Source organism: Catharus ustulatus, chromosome 9 (genome assembly GCF_009819885.2).
Source record: "Catharus ustulatus isolate bCatUst1 chromosome 9, bCatUst1.pri.v2, whole genome shotgun sequence".
Classification (NCBI taxonomy): Eukaryota; Metazoa; Chordata; class Aves; order Passeriformes; family Turdidae; genus Catharus; species Catharus ustulatus.
This window is the reverse complement of record NC_046229.1, coordinates 18,546,984-18,563,952: the sequence shown is the minus strand read 5'-3', so window position 1 is coordinate 18,563,952 and position 16,969 is coordinate 18,546,984. Positions and strand designations below refer to the sequence as shown.

General features: G+C 41.5%; 1 protein-coding gene across 6 annotated transcripts in view; it reads right to left on the bottom strand.

The window, feature by feature from the left end:
• Nucleotides 1-16,969, bottom strand: part of SLC44A3 (solute carrier family 44 member 3) — a 94,198-nt gene that overhangs the window by 24,766 nt on the left and 52,463 nt on the right. For 5 of the 6 annotated variants that reach the window (XM_033066902.1, XM_033066901.1, XM_033066906.1 and 2 more), the window contains 8 exons: nucleotides 13,636-13,743; nucleotides 11,150-11,292; nucleotides 10,567-10,703; nucleotides 9,552-9,645; nucleotides 8,016-8,185; nucleotides 7,381-7,470; nucleotides 6,637-6,761; nucleotides 4,777-4,963 (listed from right to left, as the gene is read on the bottom strand). In XM_033066902.1, the coding sequence (XP_032922793.1) occupies nucleotides 4,777-4,963; nucleotides 6,637-6,761; nucleotides 7,381-7,470; nucleotides 8,016-8,185; nucleotides 9,552-9,645; nucleotides 10,567-10,703; nucleotides 11,150-11,292; nucleotides 13,636-13,743 (1,054 nt within the window). Of the gene's footprint in view, nucleotides 1-4,776; nucleotides 4,964-6,636; nucleotides 6,762-7,380; nucleotides 7,471-8,015; nucleotides 8,186-9,551; nucleotides 9,646-10,566; nucleotides 10,704-11,149; nucleotides 11,293-13,635; nucleotides 13,744-13,949; nucleotides 14,013-16,969 lie in introns of those variants that run through there. The other variant, XM_033066905.1, reaches the window with a different exon arrangement.

Below are 16,969 nucleotides of genomic sequence, written 5' to 3'. Positions count from 1 at the left end.
TATCACAAACAAAGAGCCACTGACAAGAAAATACTGAGAGCTTGTTTATCAGTTCCTGTTAACATGAAAATATGTTGTGCTCCTCCCACTGCTAAGTGAGGAAAGGTTCTGGAATCTTACACTGACTCTTAGTGCTTCCTGCAACAGAATTTATTGTTATCTTATTTAGTGTTTATCACGTAAAGGTATTTACAGGTAAGCTACCTGATTGTAATTGGAATGTCAAGGCCCTGCAGAAAATACATTTTTATTGCTCATTTTCCTGCTGCACAACTTTATGTGGCAGTTCTGCTCACTTGCCTATAGGATGTACCTTCATTACCCAAAAAATCACACCACCTACTCATCCTACACCCACAGTATTTACACCATGTGGACCTCACAGCTCCTGCACACTGGAAAGTTGAAAGACATGCTCCGCTGTGCCACATGGCCACTTCAGCTCTGCAGTGAAACACCCACAAATTAGCAAACAATGAAATTCAATAACCCTAAGACAGACCAGCTTTTGCAAAGAACAGATGAATTCCATTCCTAGCCAGATAATGGTTCTAACTGGTGCCACTGCTTGTGCTACCAAAAGTCTCATGAAATCTTGGCATTTCTCTGTGTTTTCTAGGTCTGGAATTCACTCAGTCTTTGCTGCTCTTACAGATTCTGAATTACCAAGGTACTTAGGCAGGTGCCTACCCTAAAATGCATAAGTAGACCCGCTGATTTTAATAGGATTATCCATGTGTTTCAAATTAGTCATGTGCATAAGCACCTTTCAAGTGCAGGCTATGGCTTTCTATAGCCCCCAAGAAGTTAGTGTTTTTTTCACACAGTTACACTAACTTCTGAAGGAGATGTAAATAGGGTGCCAACAGCATTGCATAATGATCAGGTGTGCCACAGCTGAAGCAAGGATCAAGTGCTCCAGAACTGTTAAGATGCAGAGACACCATAAATATTATATAGCTAGTGCAGATTCAGAGAAAATGTTAATAACAGGTGCAGCACAGCAGCAAGCCAATTCATTTACCCATCTCTCTGTATTAGACAAAAGACTAGTGCCTTCGTAAACATTTCATTTTTTCAGCTTTCTTGGTATATTTGCATTTAAAATACAGCCTGCACAGCCCCAGAAAATATATTTGTGAGAAGAAGACATTGAAGTGTCAAACTCAGGAAAATCACCACCTGTACTTTACAAGTTGAATCCTAGACAGGCAATTATTTATCAATGAAGAAAACAAATTGCTGTGTAAGAGAAAGCATATCTCTGGAGATCGTCAGAGAAGTACTCTCAAGTGGTGCAAAAAGTCCCCAAAACTCAAAATAAAAACAAATGTCTTCCACTTACATAGCAATTGTAGAAAACTAATAAACAATACAAAGGTGTCCTCTCAGTGCTTTATGAACCGTACAGTCCTGTACACAGCTGTCATTACAGGATGTGTGGGTGTATCATCCCAGAGCAGCACAACAAACCCAACTTCTCTGATGGTGAGCTGCTTTAACAGACACCATTTCACAGAACTCATGTTTGGGCTGAAAATTTGAAACACAACCTAACGGAGCGCTCTCAACACCAAATCTCATTTAGTGTTTGTCGTCCAAGATTTGAGTTACAAACCAAATCTGAGGTAGAGGACGGGACTGTAAAGGCAAACAGCAGTGCTGTGACACGGACCTCCCCGCTCCGCTCGGCCTGAGGGCTGGATCCAGCCGTGCTGAGACCCTCCGGAGCAGCGAGGGGCTGAGGCGCCCGCCCTTTGTTCCGCGCCCTTCCCGGGAGCCGCTGCCCCGCCCCCCCGGCCTGAGGCGCTCCCCGCGAGCTGCGGCGCCCCCTGGCGGGCGCGGGCACGGACGCGGCGCCCCCTGGCGGGCGCGGGCACGGACGCGGCGCCCCCTGGCGGGGCGGGCGCTGACGCGGCGCCCCCTGGCGGGCGCGGGCACGGACGCGGGGTCCCCGCTCGGACAGCGAGTGTGCGACAGCTCCGCAAAAGTGCCACCACCCACACAGCCCCACGGACTGACAGCGCCCAGCTTATCCAGAGACGTCACCAAACACAGAGCGGCATCTTTCCACCCGCATTCATGCTTAGCTTTTAACTGAGAAGTCATTCAGGTTATTTATCAAATGCACACGGACTCCTCTAAACATTAATTTGCTTCTAACGGGAAGATCTTCTAAGGACCGACATCTGCACTAAAAATACCCTGGCAGAATACCTCAGTCAAAACCTGTGTTTTACTAGGTTGCTCAGAAAAGCAATGTACTGACAGTTAAATAACCGGAAATGACCTTCCCTTCTTATGCTAAATCCGAAAAAGGTAGACTCTTTCAAAACTGAAACTTTATCAAGTTTTTGCTGCCCTCTGTACTCTACTGTTTGCATCACTTGCTGGAAACATCAGCGTTCCTATTAAGTTAGGGAGAAGACAAAACATAAAATACCTTTGAGTCAGGAGCTGTGCACTGCACTATGAATGTAACAGCAGGTCATAAACTCTTTGAATCCTACTCTCCAAGAAGGCAGAGGAAAAAGAAAAAAGGTTGAATGAAAATGCCTAGCAGGAAACACAGAATATAACCAATGAAGGAAAATGGCACAACATGGAAAAAGCTTTAAATCCTCTCAAAAGCAGTTTTTATTGGGTTTTACTCCCCTGTGAATATATGTGGAATTTGCTTTTGGATATAATGTGCAAGTCACTATTTTACTGCAAAGTTTGTAAAAACATCCCAAAAATACCAAATGGTTTCCCATCCTGCTCTTATAATTAAGCTTCTTCTGTCACAAGAGCAAAAGTACTTTTTAGATATTTCTACTTTTCTAATGACTGCTGCATTTCCAAAAGTTCTAATACAACAGATTCAGCTGGCGTTTTCCAAACTTAGATACAGCAAGGGCAAGCTTTACATCCTTATGTGTGCATATTAAGATCAAGTCAGCTTGATTTAACATCAAGCATGCAATATTTGCTCTCATAGTTCTTGTTAATTATATATTTAGAAAATCTGTGTGCTATAATTAATTCTATTGTTCTGTTACTAAATTTACTACAGTTAATTGTTTATCTTAAATTGTATCTGATCCAAGCAGGCGCATGAAATGAACAGCTGGTTGATAGCTCAGGAGATGCTCCTTTCTATAAAGTGCGGTCTGAAGCAGGGAAAAGATACCCCACAAAGCCAGTTTCAAAATTCCTGCTGCCTGGTTGATCCATACATAAATGCCAAAAAGATTTTGCAGAAAAACGAACAACACAGAACTGTGTCCAGCACACAATGCTGCTTCTGTATTGGGAAAATCTAGCTCAAAGAAGTGTGGAGAAGGAATATGCATGACATCTAAAGCAAAGGGCATTGGCTTGACTATTTGGTGAGGAGAAACAATTCACAAAGAGACTGCAGGTCAGACATTTGACCTTTTGCAGGAGAAGCAGGTTAGCAGCTGCTTCAAGCAGCCATTCCTGACAGACACGAGCTACTCATGGCAGCAGAAACAGAGATTTGCAAATCTGCACGACTCTCCAATGAAAGCTGGAGGGAAACAGATCCCAGTCTAGCCTAAGAATGGGTGTGATCTGCAATGCCAGCATGGACTCAGACAGCTTCTCACGTTAGAAGTGAAGCAGGTCTTGTAAAGAGCCAGAATCATCTGAGATGGAAGCAGTTGTGATGGAAGAGGAGTGAGGTGCCTGATTAACAGAGACAGGGAATACAGCCAGCTTTGCCAGATGGGCTCAGCTATGGAAAGGCTGGAGGTTTTCCTGGCCTAGCAGGAATCTGTAAGCCTGTCCTAAGGAGTTACTGCAGCACTGTCTCCAGTGGTGGTGGAAACACAAAGTAAAACATAACACACAAACACTTGAAGAATTAGTGTTTGGTCTTCCACACAGAAATCACTGCCAAGTTTCTGAAAGAGAAAACCCATAAACAATGGTCTCTGTCCACATCAATACCACATCAGCTTTGACCCAAAGGATTGGTTCCTAACAGTGGCCCTAGAAATTTAAAATTAGAAAATACCAGCCCCCAAATCTTAATGCTTTTCATGGACAGGGGCTGATGTGTACATGAGCAGTTACCCCCAGAGCTACACAGAGTTTAGCTTCACTTCTATGAGTGATGTTCCACAGAAGGACAACCTCTCTTTCACTTGGATGGCATGGTACTGGGCAAAGGGACAGCATCCAAATTACCCTGGTTTAATCAGCGACAGATCTTACAGTGCTATATCCCTCAGTAACACCCTTCCACCAATCTCTTCTTCCAGATCTTTCATAGTGCTTGGCTCTTCCCACACAGCACCTCCTCTGCAACTGCAAGAACCACTGAATTTATCCAAATACTGTTGCACTATACAAATGATAGCAATTGTCACTGAACTACTGCTCCAAAGCAATGTCCTTCCTCTGTGACAATCCAACATTGCTTATAGTCAGAGGAGATGAACATCCTCATTTTGTAACAGTTGCATTAAAAGCTGTTTCCTTCTTCCTGTTACTTTCTTTATTTAAGTACATCAAACATATACTGCACCTACAACCATCTATTAATACATAAATGAAAAAGAACAAAACTCAAGGCCACATATGGAAGCAAAAAGGCCAATGTAAAAGGCTCCAGCAATTGGGAAATAAAATTAAAAAAAAAAAAAAAATTCAGTTGTGTAACAATGCTAGCCCACATTATGTACACCAACACCAAGAGGTCTCACATTTAAGAAGGGAACTTAGGAAATGGATAGCACTCAGTCAAAAATATGAAAAGTATATACTTACCTGCAGTTCCTAAACTGAGCAGTACAGCAACCCAAAATACCCAGAACACAACAAGAATCAGAAAGGTCCAGAATGGTTGGAGGAGGAGGAAAGGAATTCTGCCAATGATTTTACCAACAATTCGAAAGAGCTGTACAGCGAACTGAAGCCTCTTTCTTAGTACAAATATAAGGGAGAGCAGAACAACCTGTTTCAGGAAATAAAAAGACAAATTGTTGGGGGTTTTATCTCAAGAAAATTATCAGAGTTGTCAAATGTGAGATCAGAGGATATAGATTTCACAAAGACATGTCAGCAAAGCAATTTATACAATCGTACTACACATCAGAAAATCCCTCCAAGATACTGCCTGTGTTCTCAAAGAGCCTGTGGGTTAAAACCTGGTTTCCTGCAGTAGTTGTTGCTGGTTTTTTGAACAAAATAGGATTCAAAAGACTTTAATTCATCTAATGGAAACAGTCTGTGTTGCTTTATAGCAAGCATAAATGTATATTCCATACTACACATTGCTTTCACATACCCTGCATGTTACGAACTTTTAAACTTTCTTTCTACTCAGGTTAGCTCGCCACTGTTCACTTTCACAATGGTAGGAGAACCAGTCCTTTTCTGCAATCCACCAAACTAGTCTGAGAGCTATTTATGTATAGGAGCAAAGCAGACATAAAATGAAAATGTATTTAAATAAATTATTGTCTTCCCAAAGTAAAAAACCCAACCTGCCAATAACAAAACCCTGAGCCAAAAACCCCACAATATCCCCAATTCTTTGTATGTGACAAGGAACTATGAACAGCAATTAAAAGGGATGTTGGAATCTTTAAAACAATAAATACAACCAGTGGCAGTTGCTTCACTAGTTTTCTTGCCAGCTCTAGAAAGAAGCCACCAGCTCTGGAGAGAAGCATAACCCGCAGCAGTGGATGTTCCCACAGTTCTGCAAACAACAGTCAGTTTTACTGGAACACACATGCATTCAAAGAAACTTTTTCTTACCTCTTTAGTGTCAGCAGATGTAAAAAGATCATAACATGTAGAGGATATTAAAGAAAAAAATCTGATCTGTGGCACATATACATTTGTCACTGTAAACTGTCAGGCTGTTCATATCTGGCAAATTGCATATGGATCTTACTGATCTCTAAGACAACAGGACAATTGCTTTGACAAATGTCTCATGAAGTACAAATTGACTGTACCCTCAAATTGAGAAATGGCTCATTTTAACATTGCAACATCAGAGTGAAAAAATCACTTCAGAAGTTGCAAGCCACACTCAGTTTTTTTGTTGTAAAACAAAGTCAATGACAGAAAACCAGAATGTAACCCCATAACCTGAGGTCTGGACACTGTGCCTGCATTTCACTGCCCCTTTCATTGTCTAAGAGAGCTGCCACCCCTTTCTCCTGCTTACAGGGTGGGAAGAATCCACAGCTCTCATGCTCATACTCAGCTAGTGCCCCTGTGTTTATTCAACGTGATTCTCCAGTGAGCAGAACAAAAACGGGGATGGATCACAATTCTTGAATTTCTGTGCCAACAACCTTAACACCATTTGTACTGGTCTAAGGCACGGCAAGGCTGACAAACAAGTTTCATAAGGAAGATATAAAACTATTTTTGTAGTTTGGATGGGGGCCTAAAAATCTAGTTGGAACTAGGGATTGTTAAGGTCCCTTCCATCCCACACAATTCTATGATTTTATGATTATATTTAAGTGAATGTAGGAAGATCTTAGAATTTATTGTCACTTGCCATTTTGAAAAGAAGTAGGAATTATTTTTATTGTTGCAGAAGCATTGTAGCTCAAGTTTTCAAGTTACAGCCTCTGCCATTGCTTAGGGCAAAACACTACTTACAGTAACTATTGTTGAGAAGATGGCATACCCGAGCAGGAACTTTACATTTTCCTTTTCTGTTTCCAGTTCAGTGCTGGGGTCATTCCTGTAGTCGTAATGGAGCCACCAGAGAACACCTGAGACAACTGAGCAGAGCAGAGCAGCATGAGGGTGAGCAGGGCACACTTGCTGGTGGGCTGATGCCTGCCTGGCCTCCCTCCCCAGTGTCCTGCCCTCCCGCTATCCCACACCCAGCCTGGGAATACTGTCAGTTAGCAAAGTGAGGCACAGGATCAGTGGTGACAGAGAAACTTCCAATAATGGCCTCAGACTGAGGTAAAACCACAGCAGAACATTTGGATTTTTTGCAGTTATCCCAAGGCTCAGGCATGTCATCTCACAGTGGAGATACAAAGCTAACTTTCGCGGAATGACAAGCTTTAGCCAGACAAATTCCCATGCTTCTCCCTTCCTAAAGCAGACAGCGTAAGAGTTCACTAAGCATTCTTTGAAACAGTAGCATTTTCATAACTGCATTCATCTGCCAAAAGAAATGTTGTTTCTAGGCATCTATAAAAACAATAAACATCACCATCATCCTAACACTCAGCAGCTGGAGCAGCACAGCCAGACCTTGGCACCAAAAGACAAGCAGGTCTCAGCTTGGAAATGACTGAAGGTTACTGAGGATGGCCATGGAAATAAAGGATAGCTGTTTGTTCAGCTGCTAATCCTTCAGTACAGTGAAACAGTAAATATACTTACACAACAACCCAAATACAACCAGTGCAATCAGAGTATGGATGAGGAGGGTCTGAATGAACCTGAAGGCTAAAACCAGCATCAAAGAGAAGGCTGAAAAATACATATAAAGACAGTTTGAGTGTTGCAACCCTTTTAATTTTAAATATAAATGTAAGTTTCTTGTAGAATTTTGGCTTTTATTTTTAAACAGTTATCTTAAGAGTAACAGTATTTAGTAAAGCAGACAACCTTTTAACATTTAAACATTTTTTTACCACTCACAGTTACCTCTACCTTAAATACAAAGGAACTTATAGCTGATATATTTCACCACAGGAAATACTAGCTTTTAAATAACATTTTATGTAAGAGTTAAGTTCAAGTATTCATGCTGATGTCATTTTTTTAAACAACAATTTCTTACAGTCCTCCAAAATGAGGTATATGACCATGTCATAGAACACAGAATCTGACAGAGATCTGCATTTCACCAGTCTTTTAAATGCCCCAGATAAAACCTGATCACTCTTCCTTAAAAATAACTCTGCCCAGAAAATATGAAAAAAGTGCACTTTTGAATTAAACATACAGACTTATGAGAAACATTTTAACCTTTTAATTGAATATCATTATTCACTTTTTACTTAAAACCTTACCTAGTGCAAGGACACTCAGTCCTATCACAGTATCTCTTCCTGCCAATATTCCACTCAGAATTCGGTGAAAAACATCCATTTCATTAACCATATTTATTAAGGCAGATGCATATTTGGAATAGCATTCAGGATTTTGTGGAACACATCGATTAAATAATGGAAAGGACTTACTGAAATGTTAAAAAAAGAAGTGGTTAAAAAAATTAATTACTGGAGTAATTTAAAATCCACAGAGATCCATCCTGCCATTCTCCACAGAGAGCACTCGTTTAAAACTAGTAGTTTTATGTATCATCTGCAAAATTAACTCCTAACAGTGTCATGCCTGCATCACTATACCAGAAGAGATCCATTCAAAATCAGCCTGGGGAAAGAAATTAATAACTCTCCCATTACCTATCACCATCAGCACATAGCTCCTATTCCCATTCTAGTCTGGTTTCACCTGCTTTGCTCCCATGTGTTTATGCAAAAACAAAGTTCGTGCTCACATAGCTGAAACCTATGCTGTTGTAGATAATTCAACATCACAAACACTGCATTGTTTTTTATGATATTTAAGCCTTCTAAAATCCACACTAAAACCATGTTTGCAAGGTACAATTAATGAAACCAAATATTTATACAAAACTATTTGACACTCCCAGCCAAGCTTCTCGCATGAATTTATTGTCCCACTTTGGCAGTGCTGCCCTACAACAATCAATGGCATATTCACACCTGAAAGGGAGAGGTTTTATTATCAACAGCTAAAATTTTCAGTAACAAGCTTTGCTTCTACTATGTAATATTACTGTGCAAGATGAGTAACTTTGCAGAGTTCCTTGACAAACTGAAAAAGGCCTAGAAAGTTGAGGAAATAACTGAAATATGCCATATTTTTTCATCAATTTACATGTTCTCCTTTGATCTGCTGTATGTAATGTTTTTACATTACAGAGTCTCCTGCTCTCTTCACTTTGTTATTCCATTTTCTGCTGTTCAGAGCAGATGAGTTAGCTCTGCAAACACAGAGATTCCAATTCTCTGCTGTATTTTCATGACACAGTGGTACTTAAGAATTTTGACTCACAAATGCCAAATTTAACAAAGAAAGCAACATCCACAGATTTGTGCTTCAAGCCATAGCTTCTGGCTATAAAATTATTCTGATGGAAATTTCTGGCTCAGGAGAAGAAGCAAGGCCAAAGACCACATCCTTGGCATTGAGGGAGAAAGCAAAATCCGTGCAGGAGCTAAGTTGTTCCTCATATGGAGTGCCTTTTCCTAATTTGGAAAAGGAAGAGGAATGGAAGGGTACAGGAATAAAGGGTAGAGGAATGGAAGGAATGCAGTCCTTGTTTATTCAGTGGGACAGGACACTGGCATGTTCACAGGCACATAAGAGAACTCGTAAGGATACACGGACAAAATAAATAAACAAAGCAAAACCATCCTGACTGTGAAGCATCAAGCCAAATAAAAATGTGAGAAAGTAACAATCCATAAGAAGCTATTTGGACTCAAGGAGATTGTAAAGTGCCCAGCCATTCTTACCTTGGTGGAACTGGCAGTGTGGGACACAGCTGAGCTGCCTTTGGATTTAGAGTGTAACTGGAAACACTCAGGTTGTAAACGCAAAGAAAAGAACCTAAAAAGAGAAAAAAAAAAAAAAAAGTAATTTAAAATCAGTAAAAAATTGAGGGTTAAAACACATTGACAGCTAATTTTTAAATTTTACTTCTGGTTTGATCCCTTAGCAGACCATTTCCATCCCTGATATTCCAGTGGGAATGTGAATAACAAATTATGTAGTTGAGTAAATCTAAACCAATCTCTGCAGAATCTTTTGCCTTCTAGACTGACCTCCAACAAAAATAGCCATTAATATTCATATGGTCTCAAGTTTATATCCCATGAAATAAGGTTTAGGCCACAGATTATATTATTTACATGTTGGACACGAATAAACTGCAGTCTCTTTGACACAACAATTACTTCTGACAGTATTTTCATTTTGAGCACCAGAAGCAAATAAAATGTTTAGGTGTGTCCTGGTTTTGCTGGGAAGTGAGTGGCTGTGTGATACTTAGTGGCCAGCTGGGGTTAAACTACAACAAAATGGAACAGCAAACATTGGGATCTGATGTCTAGAGGATAAATCCACTTGTGTCTTCGTGGAATTAATAATTCCATTATGGTTTTAATTACATTTAAAGGAACCAGTTGGACAAGAGTCTCCATCAGCGTATGAACTCTGGTCACCTACTAGCATCCCCACCAAACTTCACTAGTTCATTCTCAGCAGTCAGTTTTCTGCTACATAATCTCAGCACCGTGCAGGAGCTAATCAACAACTTTCTAATTTGCATAAGAGAGCTGTAACATTTCTAGAAACTATGGATTTGAAATAAAGCAGAAACAGGACATTTTATTTACTGTTACCATGAACTGTTCAGGAAATTAATGGGAAGATATGACTTCCTAGTGTGAGAAACATAATAAAAACAAAGTGGAAGCTGCTCAGCTGTTCCACAGATACACTAAGGTACTCATATTCCCTGTGGCACACCATTATTTCTTGCAAAACTCTGGAGATCTTCCAAAGAGTTGAGTTGCTGTTGTGGACAACTTGACACACACAAGGAAAGTGAACTGCTTTTGAGGCTTTGCGTTTCCAGGCTGCATGAATTCAGAAAGAACACATACCTAGAAAGAAAAAAAGATCCTCTTCTCAAAAAATAAGCTTTCCTGGTTTTTTATAAGTTTAAATTCTGAACCTTCTTTCCATCTTTTTAAAGTGCTACAAAGCAAGTGAAACTTTTTCCAAAGGAGTCAGTGGAATGACTGCGAGCTTCAATGTACAACATCCTTAAGTAGAAAGATTTGCCATTTGCAAGCTGCCTGCTTGGCTGATGTCCCATTTAAGATCCTTTTAAAGAAGGCAGCTGCACAAAGCATGACAATGCAGCACATTTTTTAATTGTATCTTAACTTTTTAATTTCACTCACCTTTTTGCAGTATTCCCACCTCTTTTGCCTTTCAATACAACAATGTGTAGATACACAGATGTATGTGACTGACAGCTAGAAGATATGTATTTTACTGAGTTCTCAAACATTACATTTATTTAGACATTATCTGATATACTTACTTTTTATTAGTCATGTCCAATCCAGAAAGATTTGCCCCCTCTACAGGAGTGTTCTTCCGACCACATATGTTCCCAAAGCTGTCATATCCAAGCACAAGTCTTCCTGCAGCACCAGCCACCACAGAATAGCCACTTATAAACATCTGTTAAAATATTTTTTAATGTGAAAGCATGCGGCCACAGTTTTTCCTTCCCATTCAATAAATATTCCTTTTAAGTCATAGATTTTTGCCTTCTAGTTGCAAACAGTTAAATCCAAAATTCACTCCCTCTGCACAAGGCCAGAGCAAATCATATGGACAAGTTTAGCCCTATTGCTTCCTTAGAGCTTTCCTCCATCTATCGTTGAAAGTATATAAATTAAGCAGAATAACACAGGAGAAGAAAGATAGAAGTCCTGATTAAAATAAGAGGAAAGCATTACTAAGGTGCTAAATACTGTCCCTAGTGATGTTCATGTGTTTCACTCAGCAAGATCACTCAAATGGTGAAGGAGCACTTTAACACATGTGAAAAACCTGGAGAAAGCCACACTATGCACTTAGGTGACACTGCCCTGACCTTTTAGTTGTCCTGCTGTCACATTAAAGCTCCAGTAGATCATCTTCATGCAAACCCCAGAGGCAGCTAAGTTCCTCTGCTGGCCAAGTAGCAGCAATCTTTAGTCAAAATAAAACACCTTGCCTAGGAATGCAGCTTAAACCCTCCTGTACCTTGTGACGGCCAAAACAATCCCTAGAAAGAACCTCTGCAATTGTGAAGAAGAAGCAATTCTTCTGTGAAACTGGTGGAGTCCTGAGCACTGCTTTACCCAAGGCTTATCTCCCCATCACTCCAGCTACTGAAGAACTCAGTGATGCAAGCTTCTCCTCTGTCCCATGGGGTGCAAGTCACATTTCACACACACCAAGGACAATCACTAAGCTCTGTGGCTATGTGCCAACTGCTGGCAGCAGCAAGACTTCCCAGTCCCACACTGACCACTGCTGCTTTCAGTGAATACAGCTGAGTATCAGCTGTGCTCCAGACAGATTGTACATATCAGATCCAGCACAACTGCCTTCTAACTTAAGCTTTAGAGTCTTTATTTGTTTTTCGTACTTGTGACTAAAGATTGGATCTGGGCAAAAACATGTCTCATACATGAACATGGACGGATGTGCTTCTTTAGTACTGAGAGCAATCTCATTTTTGCTTATAGTAGACTCTTATGTTGCAGTCTTAACTAGTTCAGATTTTTAAAAAAATTATGATGGCATGTTAATGCTGTCTCAATATGGACATCTTTGAAGAGACTCCTCAATTCAAGCTAACATACTACTTGTGGATGCGATTTGTTACAATAACAAAATATTTCCAGATCCAGTTTGTTTACAGAGCAAGTATTTGTTAATAATTAAAGTGTTCTCAGAAGGCAAACAGGAAATAAGATGGCACTGTAACTCAGCTGAAACAGGCTTTTAGGAAAATTCTGGTATTCTGTCCAAAGATGGGCATTTACAGGTCCACTGTGCGGGTGATTTTTTTTTTTATTATTATTTTTTAAGTGAAGGATGCTGGATAAAAGCCACAAATATTGTTAAGTAACAGAGCAATAGCTGCAGGGGTATATCTGCACATGGCCATGATATCCATTTCCACAGAGCTATTAATGTGATTTCAATTTCTTTCAACAAATTAGTGCCATTACATTTTCTTAAATATTTTAAAAATAAGATCAAACGCAAGAAAACAAATACATGCATGCAATAAGCTATTTCACAGAAAGTAAGCAATAAAAACAGTGAGAGAAACCAAACAAAAATCCTAAATCCTTAACATTTGATAGGTTTCATTCACAGCATTCCCTCCACTGATCAAAGCGCTAAGTATTAGACAGCAGGTAAAGAAACCCCCTATCCTGCTCACAAAGTTCACCATCCATTTATGCAGTATTCAAAATGTGCAGATAATATTCTGCATCTGCTTCCATTTAAAAAGTGCATTTACGAGAATCCTGAGTGGACTGAGATATATCATTAAAAACCCCATTCACGCTTCAGAAAGACAAAGCCACGGCTTGCACGTTGTTCTAAGATAGTGACTTAATGTAGCATCAGACGGACACATGTTTTAAGATATCAAGGCTACAATGAATAAGTAGAATAAAGAGCATAAAGAGCCCAGTCAGAGAGCCTGGACTGATTTACAAAAAAAAAAAAAAAAAAAAAAAAAAAGCGAATTCTAGAATTCTAAATCACCGAGTCCTGTGTATACTGTGTATACATGGCATCTAAAGCACATGGGCAGAACTTAGAAGTGCAACAGACAGCACAATAAAGCCCCGCACCACCACAGAGGTAAGATCTATCCCTGGGCATTCCTGGGGACCTCTGCTCGTGACAATTTCAGTTTAGATTTAGTGTAACACTGTGTAGAACCCCACTAACTTTGGATCTGATTTGTCTTTCCAGGAAATAAACAAACAAACAAACGTGCGTGCTTACCAAACCAGCCCAGAAAAGACAGAAGAGGAGCAGCCAGAGAGTGTCTGTGCACTTTCTGTAAACGGCTGGTCTCCATTCCAGTCGTTCAGAAATACTATCTCCAGAGTCCTAAACAGAAAAACAAGGGAAGAAAACAGCAGAACGAACTTCATGTGAAATAACTCAAGTTCCAAAGGGCGGCGATTTCAGCTCCGCACTCCCAGTGCCGAACACCTGGCAGCTCTCTGCCGTAGCGAGGTGCGCTGTCCCCGCACTCCCCGCTCCGTCTCCTCCGCCCCGCCGGCGTCCCGGGCACGCTCCGGCCCGGCGCTCACCTGCCGCGGGTCCCCGCGCCGCTCCATGGCCGAGCCGGGCCGAGCCGAGCCGAGCCGAGCCGGGCCGAGCCGAGCCGAGCCGGGCCGAGCCGAGCCGAGCCGAGCCGAGCCGAGCCGAGCCGAGCCGAGCCGAGCCGAGCCGGGCCGGGCCGAGCCGAGCCGAGCCGAGCCGAGCCGAGCCGAGCCGAGCCGAGCCGGGCCGAGCCGAGCCGAGCCGGGCCGAGCCGGGCCGAGCCGAACCGAGCCGGGCCGAGCCGAGCCGGGCCGAGCCGAGCCGAGCCGGGCTGGGCCGGGCCGTGCCCCGCGGGGGCGGCGGGCGGGTCCGGGGCGCAGCCGGCTCGGCGGGCGAGGCTGCCCGGGGCTCGGTTCCAGCGCCGCGGGGCCGGGCCGGGCCGGGCGGGGGCACCTCCGGCAGCTCCGCCCGCCGCCGTGGCCGGGCTCGGCCGGGCCCTGGCCGGAGCCGCAGGGCCGAGGGCAGGGAGGGAGGGAGGGAGGGAAGGAGGGAGGGAGCGGCATCGCTGCCCGGGGCGCTCCGCACCCGGCTCCCGGCGCTCGGGGGGTCCGGCAGCTCCTCCACAGCTGCAGGATTACACACCCGGCCAGGATGGGAGGCTTCCATTCACCCTTCATTAGCTTATTCCTGGGAATAGCTGAGGAGTTGTTACTGGCGGCACAAAAGCGGGGCTGGTCCGTCCTGTAAAGCCCACTGACGCTGATCCCCATTTGTCCCGAATGCATGATCAATGCACAGTCAGTCATAGACCCTTTACAGCTTCTGTTTGGTTGTTATTTATACAGTTACACCACATTGACATGCTGTATTATGCTATACACACCTCTTATCTATGTCCATATGCATTTTGCACGCACAGAAATAACCTGCTGCAACAGGAATAACACCGATCCTTGTAACCCAGATGACCAAGGAATGCGAGATTTATTAGCCACTTTTAATAACGTGTTTTCTCTGTGCTGTCCCTGTTGACTTTTTATGTTCGCTAAATTCAGCTCAATAATCTAGAGAAAACTACAAATTGAAAGGATGTTAAAAGTATGTGTTCCTCTTCCTAACAGTTAGTGGAAGAAAAAAAAAAGGCCTCCTTAAGAAGTAACACAACATCTGCAACTGCAATGAAATTGAATTAAATGGAAGCTGTTTTGCAGAAATGTTTAAGAAATTGGTCCATCTTGTACAGGAGATAGAGCACTAGGCTAGTTTTGTCAAGAAAAAGAAAGCAAAACAAAGCCAAATGTGTTCCAGTTCTCTGGAGAAAGTGCAGCATGAAACCTTGGTGACAACTATCATACATGGAAGTAAATAGGTAATATCAGAAACTGGGTTTTTAGATCAAGGAATGAATCTCTGCGCTAGAACATCTCAGAGTCCTTCTAAGTTGACTTGAAATAACTACGTTTTTCCAAAAGGGTAAGTCATACAATGTTTCTGAAATTAACATTTAAACTGTTTTGACAGAACTTTCTAATTTAAATTTGCACACACCCTCACCTCCTCCCAAGAAGTGGTTCTGAAGAAACACAGAAAGAAAGATCTCTAAAGACTCTGTCTTACAAAAGTTTTATTAAACCATTTAGTTTCCAGCCAGCCAGTACATAGTTCAGCATTTGGTCTTTTAATGCTCCTATCCATCAATTTTTGAGAGGTTTTAGAATCTGGATGAAAATTAGAACAAAATTCTAAAACTGGAAGGGTAGTTTTCCGCTTATAAAACCTAAATAGAGAAAATAGTTTTCCCTTCACTTTGTGCTGTTGCACTTGAAAAATATGTGGGAAAAGTAATTTTCCCTCGAAATGCAAATGCTAAATTTCACATTAAACTTAACCTTTTTCATAAGAGAAGTTCAATTTTTTATTATATCCAGAAAAATAACCAAAGTTATTAATACCCTTTAACCTAGACAAAAAGAGTACTCTGAGACAGAATCATTATCTGATTAAGAAAATAATCTTGAAGTACAATGCCAGCGATGAAGGCCTATATTAGAATCTGATGACTTCCTGTCATCACATGCCAATATTTTGCTGTTGATCTGGCACTTTTTGAAGGATCCTCCTTAGGTTTTGTGTTCCATTCTTACTGTGAATAGAGGAAAACAGCAACTGGAACAAATATTTTTTAATAAACTTCAGAATCCAGGTAACTGAAGTTCATGTAAAAACATTGGAATCAGCAGTAGAGGTCTGATTTTGCTGAGCAATATCAATCAAAACTCTTGTATTTCTTCAGCTAGCCTAGGAGCAGTCATCTTAGAAATGCTAGAAAATAACTCACAATTAGATTAAGATTTTTTTTAATTGTAAAAGAAATATTTTAATTGTAAAAAGTTGTTTTTTTCCTAAATTACAAACATGAGCAAATAAAATATTTATCCTACTTAGCAGCAGCTGAGTACTTTAATCATGGGTCACTAGGTGGGGCTCGGCTCCCATGTTTGAGCTCCACCTCAGCATTTGGGATGTGTGCACGGAGCCTCTCACCACGGTGATCCAGTACTCACAAATGAGGATCCTCATGCTACAGCTGAAGAAAAATATCAGGAAACAAGGCCCAGATTGGATAACAGATTTAAACACCCACATCCAAAGTGTAATACTAAAAATTCTCACTTGTTATTTGTCCAATTCTGCCAAAAATTGCCCAGAAGATCAATTTTGGATTTTCTGTTTTTCCACTTTCACAGGATAGAGCCTGGTTCTGCAGCTGAGTCATCTGAGCACTCAATGAGGAGCAGGGAGTTCTAGAAAGTGATATTTTATAGCATTGGAATAGAAATTAGATGAAAATGAATTCTGGGAAAAGAGTATTGGAGTAGAGAATCGGTCCTTTCATGTGGGCACATATGACTTGGCCAGAGAGGTGTCTGCTGGTTTGTGCTCTCTCTCTGGGGAAAGCCCATGTTGGAGCCTTTGGTCTCAGTCCTCTGGTCTACATGGACAAGATGCTGACTTCCTAATATAAATATCTTCATTTCAATCTTGTATCCAACTACAGCCTCTTCCA